The sequence below is a fragment of the Typopeltis vanoorti genome, chromosome 26, assembly GCF_054136105.1.
Source record: "Typopeltis vanoorti isolate ZY-2024b chromosome 26, IOZ_Tvanoo_1.0, whole genome shotgun sequence".
NCBI classification, from domain to species: Eukaryota; Metazoa; Arthropoda; class Arachnida; order Uropygi; family Thelyphonidae; genus Typopeltis; species Typopeltis vanoorti.
Window position 1 is genome coordinate 6428468 of NC_143574.1, and position 18799 is coordinate 6447266.

General features: G+C 36.1%; 1 protein-coding gene across 1 annotated transcript in view; it reads left to right on the forward strand.

The window, feature by feature from the left end:
* Nucleotides 1-18799, forward strand: part of LOC150092290 (glycogen debranching enzyme) — a 461626-nt gene that overhangs the window by 43889 nt on the left and 398938 nt on the right. The window contains exon 5 of the mRNA XM_090414998.1: nt 5582-5800. Within this exon, the coding sequence (XP_090271124.1) occupies nt 5582-5800 (219 nt within the window). The remainder of the gene's footprint in view (nt 1-5581; nt 5801-18799) is intronic.

An 18799-nucleotide genomic window follows, 5' to 3' on the forward strand; every position in this document is an offset into this window, starting at 1 on the left:
AACTTGCTCAAGTTTTATAACAAGGTGACGGCTGAACTGGATAAGGGAAATGGGTTCACAGTGATACTGCTGGACCTGGAATACTACATGGATACCACATGGAATACTAATCCGTAAACTACAACATATGGGAATGGATATAGGGTTGGTGAGGTGGATAGGTGGTTGGTTGATGGAGAGATATCAAAGAGTAGTTTATTCAGGAGTAGAGTCCAAAAGACGGCCTGTGACTAGTGGTGTGCCACAGGGTTCTGTTCTTGGACCACTGATGTTTAATCTGTTCATTAACAATATAGGGAAGGATCTAAGTGGAACAATTCATTTGTTCGCTGATGATGCAAAGTTGGGTAGGGCAATAGTGAATGCAGAAGATGTCAAAGTCTTGCAGGATGACTTAGATAGATAGATTGGAGTTCTGGGCTAAGGAGAATGGATGTCAATTTAATATGACAAAATGTAAGGTTATGCATTTTGGGGTGAAAAGATTAGCAGCAGTATACCACATTGGTGGAACTGTACTCCAAGAGATTGATGAGGCTAGTGACTTGGGAGTGTTGGTGGATAGGGAGATGAAGTTTAAGGGGCACACTGCAAAAGTAGCTAAATCAGCTCATCAACTCACTTGGTTGTTGAAAAATACCTTGACAAGCAGAGACAAGCAAGTTATTGTACCTCTGTACTGAGCCTTGATAAGACCTCATCTCGACTACTGTGCCCAGATTTGGTCACCTCGGTTCCTTCTTGATGGGGAGGAGGTGGAGAGGATCCAGAGGCGAGTGACTAAGATGATAACAGGTCTATGGAATGAACCATATGAGAACAGGTTGAAGATTTGTGGGTTGCAGAAACTAGTTGATAGGCGGAGGAGGGGAGATATGATTGAGACATTCAAATTGCTAAAGAGATTCTATAGGATTAATTCAGAGGTTATTTTTGAGATCAGGACTGGTAGTGGCAGAACTAGGGGACACCTATGGTAGCTGGGCAAGAGTGTGGTTAGCAGGGGTGTTAGAACTGGGTTCTTTACTTTTAGAGTGGTAAATGAGTGGAATAAGCTGCCAGAGTCTGTTGTGGGTGCTATGACAGTGAACGAGTTCAAGACAAGGTATGATAGATACTGTGAGAATGTAATTGCATAGTTGTGTGGACATGATGTTTAGGGCCTCCCTCGATGAGTCTAAGGACTCCTGGAGTCGCCCGAAATAATAATAATAATAATAATAATATGCTGAAATGTGATTAAACTTAAAAAAAAAACACTACAAATATAATACATTATGGTTTATTTATTTTCAGATACAATCTAGAAATTATTGAGAAACAAATTTTTCACAAACGATAAAAAAAAACTAAACCAATACTCTACTGACATCGGAGTTTGTGGTATCTCTCAGATACAATTTATTATCAAATATCACACACCTTTACATAACACGTGTTAAACCAAGAGACGAAATATTAGAAGTATTAAAATTATTTTTAATCTCTTTCTCAGTGCTGATAATATTGCATTAAATCTCCAACATGAATTCTTCACAGCACTTAAGCCTTGACACACGTATACTAAATTGTGTGTTCTTTTGTTTGAATTTCCTTTGCATTTAGTGTCCATATTTCACAGTTATATGTCAATATGCCAATATAGAAGAATACATTGGTTAAAAACTTTTCTCTTCTGATATAATGGTAATTGGTTTTTGAATGTTGACTGGAATTTTCCAAATGCTTTCCACCCTAGCATCGTGTATCTTTTAATTTTGTTCATGATATTTTGTTCCACTGATATCTGTTGTCCTAAGTATAGGGTGTCCCATAAATTCCTAGATATTTCAATAATTCATAAAAATTAGAAAAATTGGTATATTAGAGTGTGGTTTGCATAAAAGTGAATTGCAAGGAAGGGGATTTTTTTTGGCAGGGAGAAAGAATTTACTTCAAATTTTCATTGATAGAGGGTGCTGTACTACATGCGTCATCATTTGCAAAAATGTGCAAATGAGAGTTCTGTAAAACGCAGGGTGTACTGCTGGCAGCTTGTAATGAATGCGTGCAAATTCCCAGTCATTGGAAGTGAACAGAATTGTTTTTGTGAAAAGAAAAATTTGTTGCTGTGATGCTTACTTTGGTGGATAAGATATTGTTAGTGAAGTTGTCTTACATAAGTGGGGAATCGGTAGCTGAAGTTTTACGAAAATTTCAAACACAGTAAAGAATGAAGAAAGGTCAAGTTCCATTCACTCCTCCCATAATACAGTCTCTAATATGAAGTTTTGAGAAAACTGGAAATTTGTCAGATTGCCCTCGAACATGCAGACCAGTGTTATCCAAAGCCTATACCAGCATTGTGGTATCGCAAATGAATGCCCTAGCAGCACGATCAACAAGTGGTGTAAACAGTACTGTCACTATTCCGCATCCTTCATGATGTGTAATCATACCACCAAAGTAAGCATTATAGCAACAAATTTTTCTTTTCACAAAAACAATTCTGTTCACTCCCAGTGACTGGGAATTTGCACACAGTCATTATGAGCTGTCAGCAGCTTGTAATGATGCATGTGGTACAGCCTCCTCTATCAGTAAAAAATTGAAGTAATTTTTTCTCCCTGCCAAAAAAAATCCCCCTTCTTGCGATTCACTTTTGTGCAAACTGCACTCCAATATACCAGTTTTTCTAATTTTTATGAATTTTCGAAATATCTAGGAACTTATGGGACACCCTGTGTATGTAATGATCTACTTGTTTAATTTCATTGTTATTGATTTTTATTATTTCTGGTTGGACATAGCTATTGAACATAACTTAGGTCTTTTTTAGGTTTTTCCTTAGGCCAACTGTTTTGCTAGCAATTTGGGGTTCATGAGATATGAGTCTGTAATTCATGTGCAGTTAAAGTAAAGATAACTATGTCATCTGCAAAGCATAAATGGTTTAAATATTTATTTTCAGACCTTTTTCTTCCCAATCAAGAAGTTTGGTTATTTCTTCTAGGCATGCTGTGAATAATTTTGGAGATGTTGTGTCACTGTCTTATACCGCTTTGTATTTCCATAATAGAGATGTTTCCCTTGAAATGAATTGATGCTGTGAAATTGGTGTACGTGTGTGTTGATTTGATAGTCCTGACGTATGGCTCCTCCACTTGTTGGTTTCGTAATGCTTGAAGTATTGCACAAGTTTTTCCTGAAACAAAGGCTTTCTCATAATCAATAAAACCAAGACATAATAGTAACTGATATTCATTACATCGTTCAGTAATCTGCTGTACAACTTGAATATGGTCCATTGTACTAAAGCCACTTTGAAAGCCTGCCTGTTCTTTTGGTTGGGCTAGGTCTAATCATACAAAGCCTATGAGCTAAGACTTGTAAACCACTGATAGTAGACTGATGGGTCAGTAGTCAGTCAAGTCTTCTACCTCACCTTTTTTATGTATCAGAATTAGGGTAGCCTTCTTCCGTGTTCTTGGTGAATATAATATTGTAAAATTCTTCAATTCTTTTTGCTATAGCATATCTATCTCTGGTTATGGTTCCATCTTGTAGTTTGACCTCAACCATTTCTTTATTGCTGTTCATCAATTGCTGTTTGGTTTTTATGGTTGTTTTTGTTTTCAATTGTTTGTTGTATGAATTTACAATTGAATTTTCTTAATTTTTCTGTGATACGTTTTTTGATCGTTTTGCACAATTCACTGTATTCAGTTTATTCTGTAGGTTATTTGATTGTTTCATTTCTCTTCGTTTCTTCATAAGCTGTTTTGTTTCTTCAGAAATTTTGTCTTGTTTCTGTTTTGTGGTACCAGCTATTTCAAGTGAGCATTGTAAAAGGTTTTGGGTAATAATCTCATTACTTTCTGATGGATCAGCATTGTCATCTATAATAAAATGTTTAAGTCTATTGTTTAGTTCATGTTGGAATATATATTTTTTTAATGTCGAGTTTGTGTACATCTGTGTTTTGCTTTGATCTTCAAAACATTTTTCTTCTTTCTTTTTGGCAGCTTATTTGGATTTTACTGTGTACCATACAGTGGCCACTTCCAATGTAGAAGGTGTTTATAACAGAGCAATCTTGAAAGATATTTTTCTTATTGCTGAAGATAAAGTCATTTTCACTAGTTTTTTCATGTTTACTTCCTGTGTGTTTTTTTTTTCTTGAAAAAGGAATTCATGATGTACAGGTTTTCTTTTTCTGCGAATTCTATTAACCTTGCTCCTCTATCATCTCTCATGCCATATCCAGAATTTCCCATTGAGCTTTCATCTGATTGTTGTATACCAATTCTAGTATTAGTCTTCCATTGCAATTCTGAAATGATGTTTTTCTTTATTGTAGAGTTGGGATACATCATGATAGAAGTGTTAAATTTCTCATCAGTATGACTTATTGTTTTGTGCATAGACTTGGATGATCTTAAGAGTGTATCTTTTTGAGATTTGAACAACAATATTTATTATTTGATCAGATATACTGTCAAATTCTATTATGCTGTTCTTCAATTTATTGTTGATCAAGAATCCAACTCTACTGATTCTTTCCTTATCTTGGCCTCTATAATATATGTCTCCATTTTTTAATTGAAGAATTTCTTCACCATTATGTCTAACTTGACACAATCTGAGAATGTCCCATTTTAGTCGCTTTAGCTCTTCAATTCAGTTAGTGATGTTTCACTGCTCAGAGTCCTAGAGTTTTAAGTTCTAGTTTCCAATGGCAGCATGATCTGGCTACTCAGGGATTCTTAGCACCCTCTGCTTTCATGTTTAACTGCCTGCTGCCATAGGTGGTAACAATGTGGCCTCTGGGGAATGATGGCCATTTTATTTCTGTTTGATTCATCTTAGAAGATTAGACCATAAATTTATGCTGGCCCACTGCAGATTGGTGAGTGGCAGTATTTTCACATGGGATTGCCAGTCCCAAAACCACTGGTTCACAGGTCTTGATTCAATATATTCAGAGCTGCGCTGATATCCAACGGGTGGTAGTCAGGGTTTACCCTTCCCATCCCCCATGTAGGGGGATGCACTTGGGAGCTCATTTTATATATATATAAATGAGGTCATCTATATCAGCTGAGCTATAGTCTCCATAGTTCAGTAGGTATAGACGAGCCCGTTGGTTGTAAAGACCTAGGTTTGAATCCTGTCTATGACATGACCTTTATCAGATCTTTTCAGTCAAATGGTGAGTCAGTCGGTTTCTTATGTAGGGTTTTCTCCTGGAAAAATCAAGATTTTTTTTTTATGTTCTAAAACAGGGAAACTGGTCCTGTGAATGCATAGATCTACAGGCATAAATACTTGCCCTTAGAGGATGCAGGAGAGAGAAGTGGCATGCTGGCCTCATTAATTTGTTGTGACACTTACTTAAACAGGGGACTCTACTGTCCTGAGGAATGCATATGGGTCAAAGAAGTATTGCAAAGTGAATAAGTTATGTTATAAATACTTTTGTTTATGTGAGGTTATTTATGAATTTCTGAAGGATGATTTTCATTTATTGTAGTCTACTATTTACTTTCTATGTTATTACACTAATTTAATACTGTATTTTAAATAAACATGTCTTGTTTAGGTAATTGCTATCACAGATGTTGTTCTTAATCATACAGCTAATGAGACTCCTTGGCTTAAAAAGCATCCTGAATGTGCGTATAATCTCCAAAATTCTCCCCATTTAAGACCAGCTTACATGTTAGATCGGGTTCTCTTTCACCTTGGATTAGAAATAGCAAATGGGAAGTGGGAGTTTAGTGGGATTCCACCAGTGATTACAGAGGAGGAGCATCTTAATGTAAGTTATAATGTTTTGTAAATTTTTTTTTGTGTTATTTATTATCTTGTATTATATTGTCATCATATTTAATTTTAAGCCACCTTATCTCAGTCCTGAAGATATTTTCAGGTGCAAACTTTGTTTGCTTACACTTGGATAAAGGATTAAACTAAATTTATTATAATTTTAAGCCAGTTTTTCAAACTTTTCTGACTGCAGTCCACAGCAACAAATATGTTTTACCTCTTGATTCAGCACACATGCACACATGATCACTTATACAATGTATTATATAATAATATCATGTACTTTCAATGTAAATGTTTTCTCTTTTTTGTGATTTCTTCCTTTAATGTATTGAAAATGGCTATGAAACATAGCCAAAAATGCTACAATAAACAATTTTTACATAACACTTCCGACAACACAACTTCTGTCGTGTTGTCAGAAGTAATTACTTAAGTAAAAGTAATATGAAAACTGATATAGTTCTTATGGTCAAATAACTCGCAAGATATTACAAAATTATATGTTATTTTTGGAAGATAAAACTTTCTAAGAAAATCCAAAAGATAAAATTCACTAAGGTTTATTATTAATTTAGTATAGAAAACTCGAGACAAAAAATCATAACTTTATTAGTTCTTTCTCTGATAAACATTGGTATGAAGGCAGTGTATTCTAAATATACACTGCTTGGAAAGAAGTTAACGAACATCCCAATGGACAAGATGCATTGTGCTATGTAATGAGTTCATATGTTTTTAGCCAGTATAAATTGGAGGAATATGATGCTCCCACATCAGTGCAACCAACTATGTCAGGGTGAAATGGCTGTGAGAAGAGAACTGACTGAGTTTGAAAGTGGCATTGTGATAGGATGCCATGTTGCAGGCCTATCTGTTCAGCAAATTATTGACAAATTGGGCCATTCCTGATCAACTATCATTGATACCATACTGAGATGAAAATGCAAGGAATCAACTCCAAGTGCAACCCACAGTGGATGACCCACCACTCTTACCGAACGTGACTGTAAGATGCTATGAAGGATATGTAAAAACCACCATTCATCGGCCGACACATTGAATGAGGAGTTCTGAGCATTGACTAGAACACAAATCTGCACAAAAATGTTCAGAACTGAAACTCACATTATCCAAACCAACATGCTGCTTCGTCTTTAGTGGTGCAAGCATGTACAGTGGATGTGGAAGCTTGGAAAGCAGTGTTATGAAGCGAAGAATCATGCTACACCCTCTACCGAGCAGATGGGCAGGTTTAGGTTTGACATATGTGCCTGGTGAACATTTCTTATCAGAGTGCATAACCTCAACTATGAAATTCAGAGGTGGGGATGTGAAGGTATGGTTCAGTTTCTCCTGGTTTGGCCTTGTAGGTGTCTGAACATTCTAGACAATGCAATGCTTCCTACTTTGTCCTGTTTCTACAGACCTGATTATTGTCTCTTTCAGCAAGACAATGCACCATGTCATAAGGCTGCTGCTGTAACTATGTGGGTTGTTGACATGAATGTCACCACACTTGACTAGCCTTCTTAGAGCCTTGATCTCAACCCTATTGAACATCTGTGGGATGAACTGGAGCATTGGGTGAGATCAAGGGACTTTCACTCCACAACAGTCCAGGACCTCATTACATGCCTACACAAAGAATGGTCCAAAATTCCCATTGATTGCTATCATATGCTTGTGGAAAGTATGTCCCTAAGATTGCTATGGTCATCACAGCAAAAGGAGGTCCCACATCTTATTATGGTCACTGCTATGATGTCCATTGACTTCTTTCTAAGCAGTGAAATATGTATTGTAAGTACCTATTTGTTGTTAGGCAAATAATAGTTTGTGAAATTACATAATGAAATATTACTTACATTAATTTCCAGTTATGCACTTTATGGAATTTTTATGGTATTTTTTTCAAGAGAAATGGAGTATTCTGCTACATATGCATGTGTCACAGAACATTATCATTACACTTGTTCATTTTACATGATTAAGTTTCAGATGGAGATAGCATTTTGAAATGGCAACTAGTTGAGAAGGTAGAGGTACCTGAACTTCAGTTACAATGGTAATGAATTAGACCTCCGGTAATGAAGTGTAAGTAGACTTTGATAGTTATTCACTGAAGGAATGAATTGGATTGAACAAACTGACAGGAAATGCACATCATCATCAAATTTCTTATATGTACTCTCAATTAGAGGGGTGTGCAGACTAGTATGATAACACTGCCTGAAAAAATTAGATCATTACTAATTTCCTATCAAAAAGTAATCTATCTATCAAGACTCCAGTATTATATTTCTATCTTCTATGGTACATCTCACTGTATTCAGTCTTCCTCTGGGTCTTTTTCCTGCCATTCTGTCAAAAAACCACTAGTTTTGCTAACCTTTCCCTCTCCCATTCAGTTTAGGTGAACATATCACTTGAGATTATCTCTGTGAGCACATTTCTGAATGCAAATAGCATCAAGCTTCTTCCTATTATCCTCATTTTTAATATGACATTGCTATTGATAACATCTGTTCACTCCGCAAAGTTTTCTCAGAGCTCTCATATCTGTTGCCTCAAGGTTTTTGATCAAATGTTTTATTTCTGACCTAGTTCTAGATCCATAAGTTAAAATTGGTTGGGATACTATCTTTTATATAACTAGTTTGATGTTTTCTTTCCATAATGAAATACCTTGAGTTGGCATAATGAAATTATAAAAGTAGGAAAATTCACTTAAAAAACTTTACTAATATAGAATTTTTGCCTATGTATCATAAGCATCATCAGTACAAGATCACAGAATGGCAATTATATAATAACAGACAATTATTATTCTAAAAAATACCACCTGAGTAGCTAATGTAAGATGACTAAAAAGGTCAATTTCCCAACTTATTTTAAAAAAAAAAATATATATATATATATATATATATACACACACACCTAGACAAAATAAAGTTAGTACTTTTTAAATCTGCTAATCTTTCCTAACTTTATTTTTTCTTTTAGGGTTACACGGTGATCAGCACTCATATTTGTAGATTTAGGGACTCAAAAACACACGTGTTGAACAGATTATTTTATTAATTACAAATAAAATAAAACTTGACGTTTCGACCTCTATATCGAGGTCATCATCGGAAGAATACAACTGTATACAGAACCAAGCTACATGCTCATGCTTTCTATATCAGTAAACTAAATCTACATAGTTAATAAATCTTTTTTCTAGCCTGACCTCTAGTGATAGAAAGGAAAAACAAAAATAAAGAAAGAAAGAAATAAAATTATTAAAAAAAAAATATATATATATATATATATATATTCATTTTTCTAAATTAACTGACTTAAAACCCGAGAATTATAACACAATGACATTCATCAGGCAATAAGAACAACATAGAAAGATATTAAAAGACACGAAATTAACATTGATACACTCTAAAGCTATACAATTATAAAGCCATAATATTCGACTGTAAATTACAGTTATTATGAGCTTGAACTACAATCCGAGTTAAAGTTCTATTGTTGTACACCTGTGCACATATATAAAAAAAAAAAAAAAATTATATATATATTATAAATAGATAAATGTAACTACAATAAACTGTTAGAGTCCTCATGTATTAATATTCTGGATAGTTACAAAATGATTTCTTTCAGTTGCTATTGAATGTTCTAAACACTTCACCAGGTCACCAGGTTGTCTTCTTGTAGCGGGAATTTTTCTAATGCTAGTTTAGGATGTTATACAGGTTGTAGATGGGTCCTCCACATTCTTGAAATGGTGAGACCATCATTTTTGTTGAGATTTGAGTTGTGTTTGAGCATTTCACAAGACTCTTTAAATTTTCTCTCAAACCAGGTTTTGGTGCGGTGTAGGGACTGTATTTTTCCAGTCAATTCTATTGTATGTTTGCTGTGCATATTCAGAAAGGCCTGTTTTACCGAAGTGGAGGTATTTAATGTGTTGTTTGTGTTCGTCTTGTCTGATTGGGATAGTTCGCCCTGTTTTCCCTATGTATGGTATGTTACATATACAGTGTATTTTGTATACCCCTGGGTGTGCTAGGTGTGGAAGAGGATCTTTAGAGGAACTGAGTAGGTGTCTTAGCTTATTTGGGGGTTTAAAGGTGGTTTTAATGTTGTATTTGCGAAGTGTTCTGTCTATTTTTTCAAAAATGCCTCTAACATAAGGAATGGCAATGGCATTCTTGAAATCTTTTTTGTTCTTACTGGTATCTTTATGGAGGATCTTGTGAATAGTTTTTTTATTGTATCCATCTTTGATAAATGTTTGGTTGATGATTTTGTATTCTTGGTTTAGAGCCTGTTCATTCGAACAAATAGTTAAGGCTCTGTGTTTAAGGGTGCTTATGACACCTAATTTTTGTGTTGGGTGGTGGTAAGAATTTTTGTGTATGTATTGGCCTGTGTGTGTAGGTTTGCGGTAAACTGAGAAGGAGAGACAGCCAGCGGGAAGACGTGTGACACGTGTGTCTAGGAAAGGAAGAGAGTCGTTTTTTTCCATTTCAATGGTGAATTGGATACGTTTGTGTTGTTTGTTTAGGTGGCTAAGGAATGTATTTAGAGCTTCGCGGCCGTGGGGCCAAATGGCGAAAATATCGTCGACGTATCTGAGCCAAATTTTGGGCTTTAGACATGCTGTCTCTAGAGCACGTTGCTCAAAGTCTTCCATATAAAAGTTAGCTATTGGGGGAGAAAGTGGTGAGCCCATGGCTGTACCCTCTTTTTGAAGGTAAAAATTGTTTTGCCATACGAAATATCCGGAGTGGAGTACGTGGGCAAAAAGGGCCATGAGGTCATGTGGAAATATGTTCTGTAGTAGCAAGATCGTGTCATTGATTGGGACATTGGTGAAAATGGAAGTTATGTCAAAGCTGACTAATAAATCTTGGTCGGTGAGTGTAATGTTTTTGATTTTACTGATGAAATGTTGTGTATTTTTTATGTAGGAAGGGGACTGACCTACCAATTCCTTGAGTGTGGCAGCTAATATTTTTGCTAAGAGATAATTTGGGCTGTCAATTCCTTCAACGATCGGGCGAAGTGGTGTGCCAGGTTTGTGTATTTTTGGCAGGCCATGAATTCTGGGCGCACGGGCATACTGAGGTATTAATTTTTTTGTCGTTTCTTCGGGCCATGTGTGGACGGATTTGATTAATTCAGTTGTTTTCTTTTTGTTACGTTTTGTGGTGTTGTAGTTAACCTTTTGGTAGGTGTTATGGTCCGATATTAACTGGTTCATTTTTTCAATGTATGTCGTGTATCATATCAAGAGAGGTTTACAATCCCTCCCCACCATTCTGGCTGATAAAATACGAATGGAAACATTGTGTATACTAAATTCTAACAAAAAACTAAACACCAACATAAACAAAACCGAAAATCTAGCCCTTAAATCCTTAAAAAATAACCAGGATATTATAATAACGAAAGCCGATAAAGGCAATTCCACCGTCCTGTTAGACCATACGACATACATTGAAAAAATGAACCAGTTAATATCGGACCATAACACCTACCAAAAGGTTAACTACAACCCCACAAAACGTAACAAAAAGAAAACAACTGAATTAATCAAATCCGTCCACACATGGCCCGAAGAAACGACAAAAAAATTAATACCTCAGTATGCCCGTGCACCCAGAATTTATGGCCTGCCAAAAATACACAAACCTGGCACACCACTTCGCCTGATCGTTGAAGGAATTGACAGCCCAAATTATCTTTTAGCAAAAAAATTAGCTGCCACACTCAAGGAATTGGTAGGTCAGTCCCCTTCCTACATAAAAAATACACAACATTTCATCAGTAAAATCAAAAACATTACACTCACCGACCAAGATTTATTAGTCAGCTTTGACATAACTTCCATTTTCACCAATGTCCCAATCAATGACACGATCTTGCTACTACAGAACATATTTCCACATGACCTCATGGCCCTTTTTACCCACGTACTCCGCTCCGGATATTTCGTATGGCAAAACAATTTTTACCTTCAAAAAGAAGGTACAGCCATGGGCTCACCACTTTCTCCCCCAATAGCTAACTTTTATATGGAAGACTTTGAGCAACGTGCTCTAGAGACAGCATGTCTAAAGCCCAAAATTTGGCTCAGATACGTCGACAATATTTTCACCATTTGGCCCCATGGCCGCTTAGCTCTAAATACATTCCTTAGCCACCTAAAAAAACAACACAAACGTATCCAATTCACCATTGAAATGGAAAAAAACGACTCTCTTCCTTTCCTAGACACACTTGTCACACGTCTTCCCTCTGGCTGTCTCTCCTTCTCAGTTTACCGCAAACCTACACACACAGGCCAATACATACACAAAAATTCTTACCACCACTCAACACAAAAATTAGGTGTCATAAGCACCCTTAAACACAGAGCCTTAACTATTTGTTCGAATAAACAGGCTCTAAACCAAGAATACAAAATCATCAACCAAACATTTATCAAAAATGGATACAATAAAAAAACTATTCACAATATCCTCCATAAAGATACCAGTAAGAACAAAAAAGATTTCAAGAATGCCATTGCCATTCCTTATGTTAGAGGCATTTCTGAAAAAATAGACAGAACTAATTATATTCTTATTGGCTTAAAGCAAAATATAAAATGATGATACAACATGACAGAATTTCATCCAGGCTGGGATGTTACCTGAGTAAACAAGGTCCTCGTAGTTTTCACCAGGGAACTAGGGTGAACAGCAAAAAGTCAGCTACTGGAACAAATCCTGAAACACACCCCCAATTCAACATCACCGGAGTTCAATATTGCTACTATCAACATAAGAAGCCTGAATGGCAAAGAAATAGAGCTTGCTGAGGAATTGAATAAGTACCAGATCGACATAATATGGATTACTAAAACAAAAAAAGACAAAATATGGTGAGATTTTTCTGAGCAAAAAATACAAAATGTTATATTCAGGCAATGACAGTCAGGGAAAAGAACGTGTAGCTATAGTATTGAACACAAAATATGAGGCTAATTTTCTTGAATGACAAGCAAAATCAAGTAGAGTGATGTGGGCAAATATCAGAATAGGGAACTGGACAATGAGACTTATTTGTGCTATTGATCCTGTGGAGGAATTTTTTGAGGCCTTAGAGAAAGCAACTGACACAATGAAAATGGAAAATTTGGTCCTTGTTGGGAATCAGAGTAGCAGAGTTGGAAATGATTGTCAGACATACAAAAATATTTTGGGAAAATTTGGAGTAAACAGCAAAGCTAATACTAATGGCAAATACCTGTTGGATTTCTGCTCAGCTCATGAATTGGTTATTACTAACACAATGTTCCAACATAAAAATGTGCACAAATTCATGTTGAGAGAAGAGGCAAGGAATAAGAAAAGTCTCATTAAATATGTTATTGTTGATAGTGATTTTTCTCACTGGTGTATGACACCAGAGTGTACACATGGTTTGAATTTGGAAGCGAATAAAATGCGAATAAAAGTTGAGCAGCTTTCAGATGTGAACTGTAGGCTAAAATACACAAACATTATTCTAGAAAAAATTTAAAAGTTTGAGAACAGGAACCAAACCTTGGAGATACAGTGCAATTCCTGAAGAAAACATTGATTGATTCAGCCAGAGAGGCATGCAGTGAGGTTACTCTGCACGGATAGAAAAATCAGAACTCAGACACAGGAAGTTAAAGAGGTAGTGAAGGAAAAGAAGATAGCATACATATTGAAAGTACCTGGCGAATAAGTCAGCTTGTGCTCTTAGAGAATACAGAGACAAATGTAAGAAAGCTAAACACTGTGTAAAACTAAAGTCATGGGAAGAGTTTGCTAAGAACATAGAAAATAAATATCAAGAAAGTGGCAAAATATTCTGGAGGCTGTTGAAAAAGATCAGAAATGGAGGAATAAGTAAAAGAAATTGGGGAGTTGAGTAAACTAAATGTTAATAAGGCTGTGGGACTTGATAATATATCACCACGTATTCTGAAGGAATGTTCCAGGGAGTTGACACCTGTCTTGACATATTTTTTTAATACGAGTCTTGCACTCGGTGAAGTCCCTAAGGAGTTGAAGGAGGGCAAGATTGTGCCACTTCATAAAGGAGGTGATCGAACTCAAGCATCAAACTATAGCCCTATCTGTGTGTTAGGTGTTGTGGTTAAGTTGTTGGAGAAGCTTGTGAGAACTAGGATCCAGAGTTGGGTTGACAACAATGGTATTATCTTTGATGGACAGCATGAATTTGCTGTCCATTAGTAATCTACTTACTTATTACAATAAAGTGACTGCTTCCTTGGACAGAGGAGAAGGAAGTAAATATAAGTATTACATATATATATATATTACATATATACTTAGATTTTGCAAACGCTTTTGATAGAGTACCTCATGATAAGTTGACAGTCAAACTAGAGCAGATGGGGTTGGATATTAGATTAGTGCATTGGATTGGAGACTGGCTATCTAATAGGTATCAACAAGTAGTGTATGGGGGGAGAGATATCCAGGAAAAGGAAAGTCACTGGTGGAGTGCCACAGGTGTCTGTTTTGTGGCCATTACTGTTTAACTTGTATATTAACGACATAGGTGAAGATTTGGATGGATTTGCAGATGATGTAAAGTTGGGACGAACCATGAAGAGTAGAGAAGATGTGTGGCCTTACAAGAAGACTTGAATAAATTGAGTGATTGTGCACAGAAATAGGAATGTGAGTTCAATGTTGCAAAATGTAAGGTTTTAAAATTTGGAAAACAAAGATGGGATGCAGAATTTATGCCTGGTGAGGATATATTATTGGAGGTGGAATAAATAAGAGATCTGGGGATGATAGTGGATAAGGATCTGAAATTTAGGGGACACATAGCCAAAATTGTGAGGACAACACAAAGGTTTCTGGGAATGATGCTCAGGACACTGACATGTAGAAGTAAGGAGATTCTTGTTCTGTTGTATAAGGCTTTGATTAGGCCACACAGGGATTATTGTGCCCAAATTTGGTCGCCTAATTTTCAGAAGGATGAAGAGATGTTGGAAAGGGTCCAAAGGCGATTGACTAAAGTAGTTTCTGACCTTTTGCTTGTCGAGTCTGAGGAAAGATTGAGAACATGTGATTTGCAGAGTCTCGTGGACAGGAGAAAGAGGGTAGATATGATAGAGACCTTCAAGTTGGTAAGGGGTTGTTATAGGATCAATGCTGGAGAAGTTCTACAGAAAATAGTGGGAGATCGGGGGAGAACCAGAGGTCATCCCTGGAAACTGTATAAAGAGGGTGTGAGTAGGGAAGTGAGAGGCAGGTTTTTTTCGTGCCGAGTTGTAAATGATTGGAATGTCTTGCCTGAGAGTGTGGTGTCTGCAAGGAGTTTGAATGTGTTCAAGGCATGGTATGGTGAGCTGTGTGTGTGTGTGTGTGATAAAAGGATTTCCAAGATGAGTCTTTGACTTTGGGGTATAATAATAATAAAAATTAGAGATGATAAAGGTGACATGAAAAGGTGAAAAAGATATCTTTGATGTATGGTCACAAATCAATTAGTGACAGCACAGTAGTAAAAACACTAAACAGCATGCAATCAGGAATAGATATCCATACTTGAAGTAGGAAAAAAGCCATCGAAAACCTGAAATGTGGAGAGGCAGTGGAAGTAGATGATATGTGACCAGAAATGCTGTAGTATGGAGGTATAAAAGTATTACAGTGGCTGCACTGCATAGTTCAGATGGCCTGGACAGAGGGATGAATTCCAGATGGTTGGAGTAGAGCTCTCATACTATACATATATAAAAAGGGAAATAAAACTGAATGTGAGAATTACAGAAATTAGAGGTATTTCCCTACTGAGTGTTCCTGGGAAGATTTATGCAAGTATACTTGAGAAATGGTTGAGAAAAATTGTGGAAGAAAAGCTTGGTGAAGAATGAGCTGGATTCATGCCAAATAGAGGCTGTCAGGATCAGATTTTCACTTTACGACAAATAGTTGAGAAATCATGGGAATATAGCAAAGGTATATTTAAGTTTTTCAGATCTGGAAAATGCAGATGACAAGGTGTCAGGAGAGAAGCTATTCAAAATGCTACAGTTATGTGGTGTCAATGAGGCATTATATCAAGCAATACTTAGTCTTTATTTGAGTTGTAAGTTAGCAGTTAGAATTGAATATAGGAAGATGGTTTAATGTTAAATCTTTAATGTCAGACAAGGATGTACATTATCCCCTCTGTTATTCGTTATCTATATGGATCACATTGTGAAGGAAAGTGGTATTAAACCTGATATCAAAATTGGAGATGTTAATGTCAGCTCTTTGCTTTATGAGGAATGTTATACTTCTAAATAAATCTACTAGAAGTCTGCAAGATTCTCTGACTAAATTGAATAACTGTTGTAATAAATTTGGTATGAAAATCAGCAATAACAGACAAAGATGATGAAAATAGGCAGAAACATTGAAAATATCAACTGCATCATGAATGGAGAACCTATAGAACAAGTAAAACATTTCAGCTACTTAGGCATGATTTTTAGTGAAGATGGTAAACTAAATATAGAAATAGACAACAGAATCAATAAAGCTGGTATGGTAAGAAGTCAACTGAATAAATTTATATGGAATAAGAGAGATATTAGTCAAAACACTAAATTAGCTGTATACAAGACGGTGTTCAAACCAATTTTAACTTATGGATCTGAGAGCTGGGTCAGAAGGAAAACACTTGGCCAAAGACTAGAGACCACAGATATGAGGGTCCTGAGAAAGATTAGAGGTGTGAATAGATGGCATGTGGCAATATCATATTAAAAACTAGGATATTAAGAAAGAACTTAACATTGTTAGCATCCAGGAATGTGTTAGTAGAGCTAATCTCTGGTGGTATGGTCACTTAAACAGAATGAAAGAGTGGAAAGATTAACAAAACAAGTGTTCTCTGCCAGGTTGGCTGGAAATAGGCCCAGAGGAAGACCAAGATATATGACCGAGGAGGATTGATACAGTAAAAAGTGCCTTCGAAGATAGAAATATAAGATCTGATAATGTTGGAGTCTTGACAGGTAACAGATTGGTTTGGAGGAAAATTGCAGATAGGAAGTTAGTAATGATGTAAATTTTTAATATAGTACTATCATATCCTGTACACCCCCTTGAGGATATATGCCAGGAATTTGCTGATGAACTGCAGTGTTTTGAACAGCTTTTCTCCTGGCACCTTATCATATGCGTTTTCCAGATCTATCAAATTTAAATATAGATCTTTGTTTTATCACTTTGTCTTAAAGTGAAAATCTGATCCTTGCGACCTCTTTTTGGCCTGAATCCAGCTAGTTCTTCTCCAGGCTCCCCTTTCACAGTTTTCTTAACCTTTTCTCAAGTATACTTGCACAAATCTTACCAGGAACACTCAGTAGGGCAATTCCTTTGTAATTCTGACATTCACTTTTATTCCCTTATAGATGGTATTATGAGCTCTACTGTAATTTTCTGGAATGCAACCCCCTATCCAGTACTTTGGAATTATATAGTATTCATTATTCATAACAATACTTAACAGTATAATCAACATCAAGAGGAAAAAACACATTTATTAAACTCGGTAATATTTTGCTAGTTTTCTACCCAGTATTATCTGAGCACAATGATAACTGTGACAGGCACAGTTTCTACCATTACAAGGTTTCTACCATTACTAGTTTGATGCTGTGTGCCTGTGTGACAGGCACACAGCATCAAACTAGTAATGGTAGAAACGATTCAAATTGTAACTGACACCTAATATCCTTACATGGTGCTCTCTCTCTCTCTCTGGATTGGATAACCTACAAAGTTAATTGATTTACTAAAGATCTGGGTGATTTATCATTTTAAGATCTAATAGCCAGACTTCTCTAAATTAACTTTGTAATTATCCAACCCATAGATGATGCCACGTAAGGACATTATGTCTTAGTTATCTCTCCATGTGTATTTGTGCACATCTTTAAGGTGGAACATAGTGTCAATAAGAATTTGTCTATAGGGACAGATGGAATATCAGTCCATTTGCTAAAGGAATGTTCAGCCTTGACTAGGTCTTTCACATGTTTGTATAACTTGAGTCTCAGCTCAGGAATGATACCACAGGAATGGAAGGAATGTATGATAGTTCCATTGTACAAGGATGGTGCAAAAACTGATGTGCCTAACTACGCACCTATCACTATCTTTGGTGTGGTAGTGAAGATTTTAGAGAAGTTTGTAAGAACTTGCATACAGAAATAGGTAGACAAACAAACTGTACTCTGCGAGGAGCAGCATGGGTTTACTAAAGGACGGTCATATTTTAGCAATTTGCTTATATTTTATAAAAGTGTTATGGGCGAGTTGGATAAAGGGAATGGATACACTATAATAATGTTGGATTTTTCTAAGGGATTTGATAAGATACAAATCCCTTAGAAAAATTTAGGATACCACATGAAAGCCTGTTACATAAACTGGAGAATATGGGATTGGACTATAAACTCTTGACTTGGATCAGGGGATGGTTGGTAGAGAGATATCAAAAAGTGGTATACAGTGGGTGTGAATCTGCCAGATTTAAGGTGACCAGTGGTGTATCTCAGGGTCCAGTCCTCAAGCCATTATTGTTCAATCTATACATTCATGACATAAGGCAGGGTCTAACATCAGATGTGCAATTGTTTGCCAATGATTTGAAGATAGGCAGAGCAATCAGGGATGCTACTGATATTCAACAGTTACAAAATGATTTGAATTGGCTGGAAATTTGGGCAAATGAAAATGGCTATCAGTTTAATGTTAGTAAGTGTCAAGTTATGCACTTTGGCATGATTATATTTCCAGCAGCATATTATATTAGCAGGGTTATGTTACGAGAAACTGAGGAGGCAAGGGATCTTGGCATATTGGTGGATTGGAATTTGAAGGTCACATAGCAAAAGTTGCAAATTCAATTCAGGATAAATGCAATG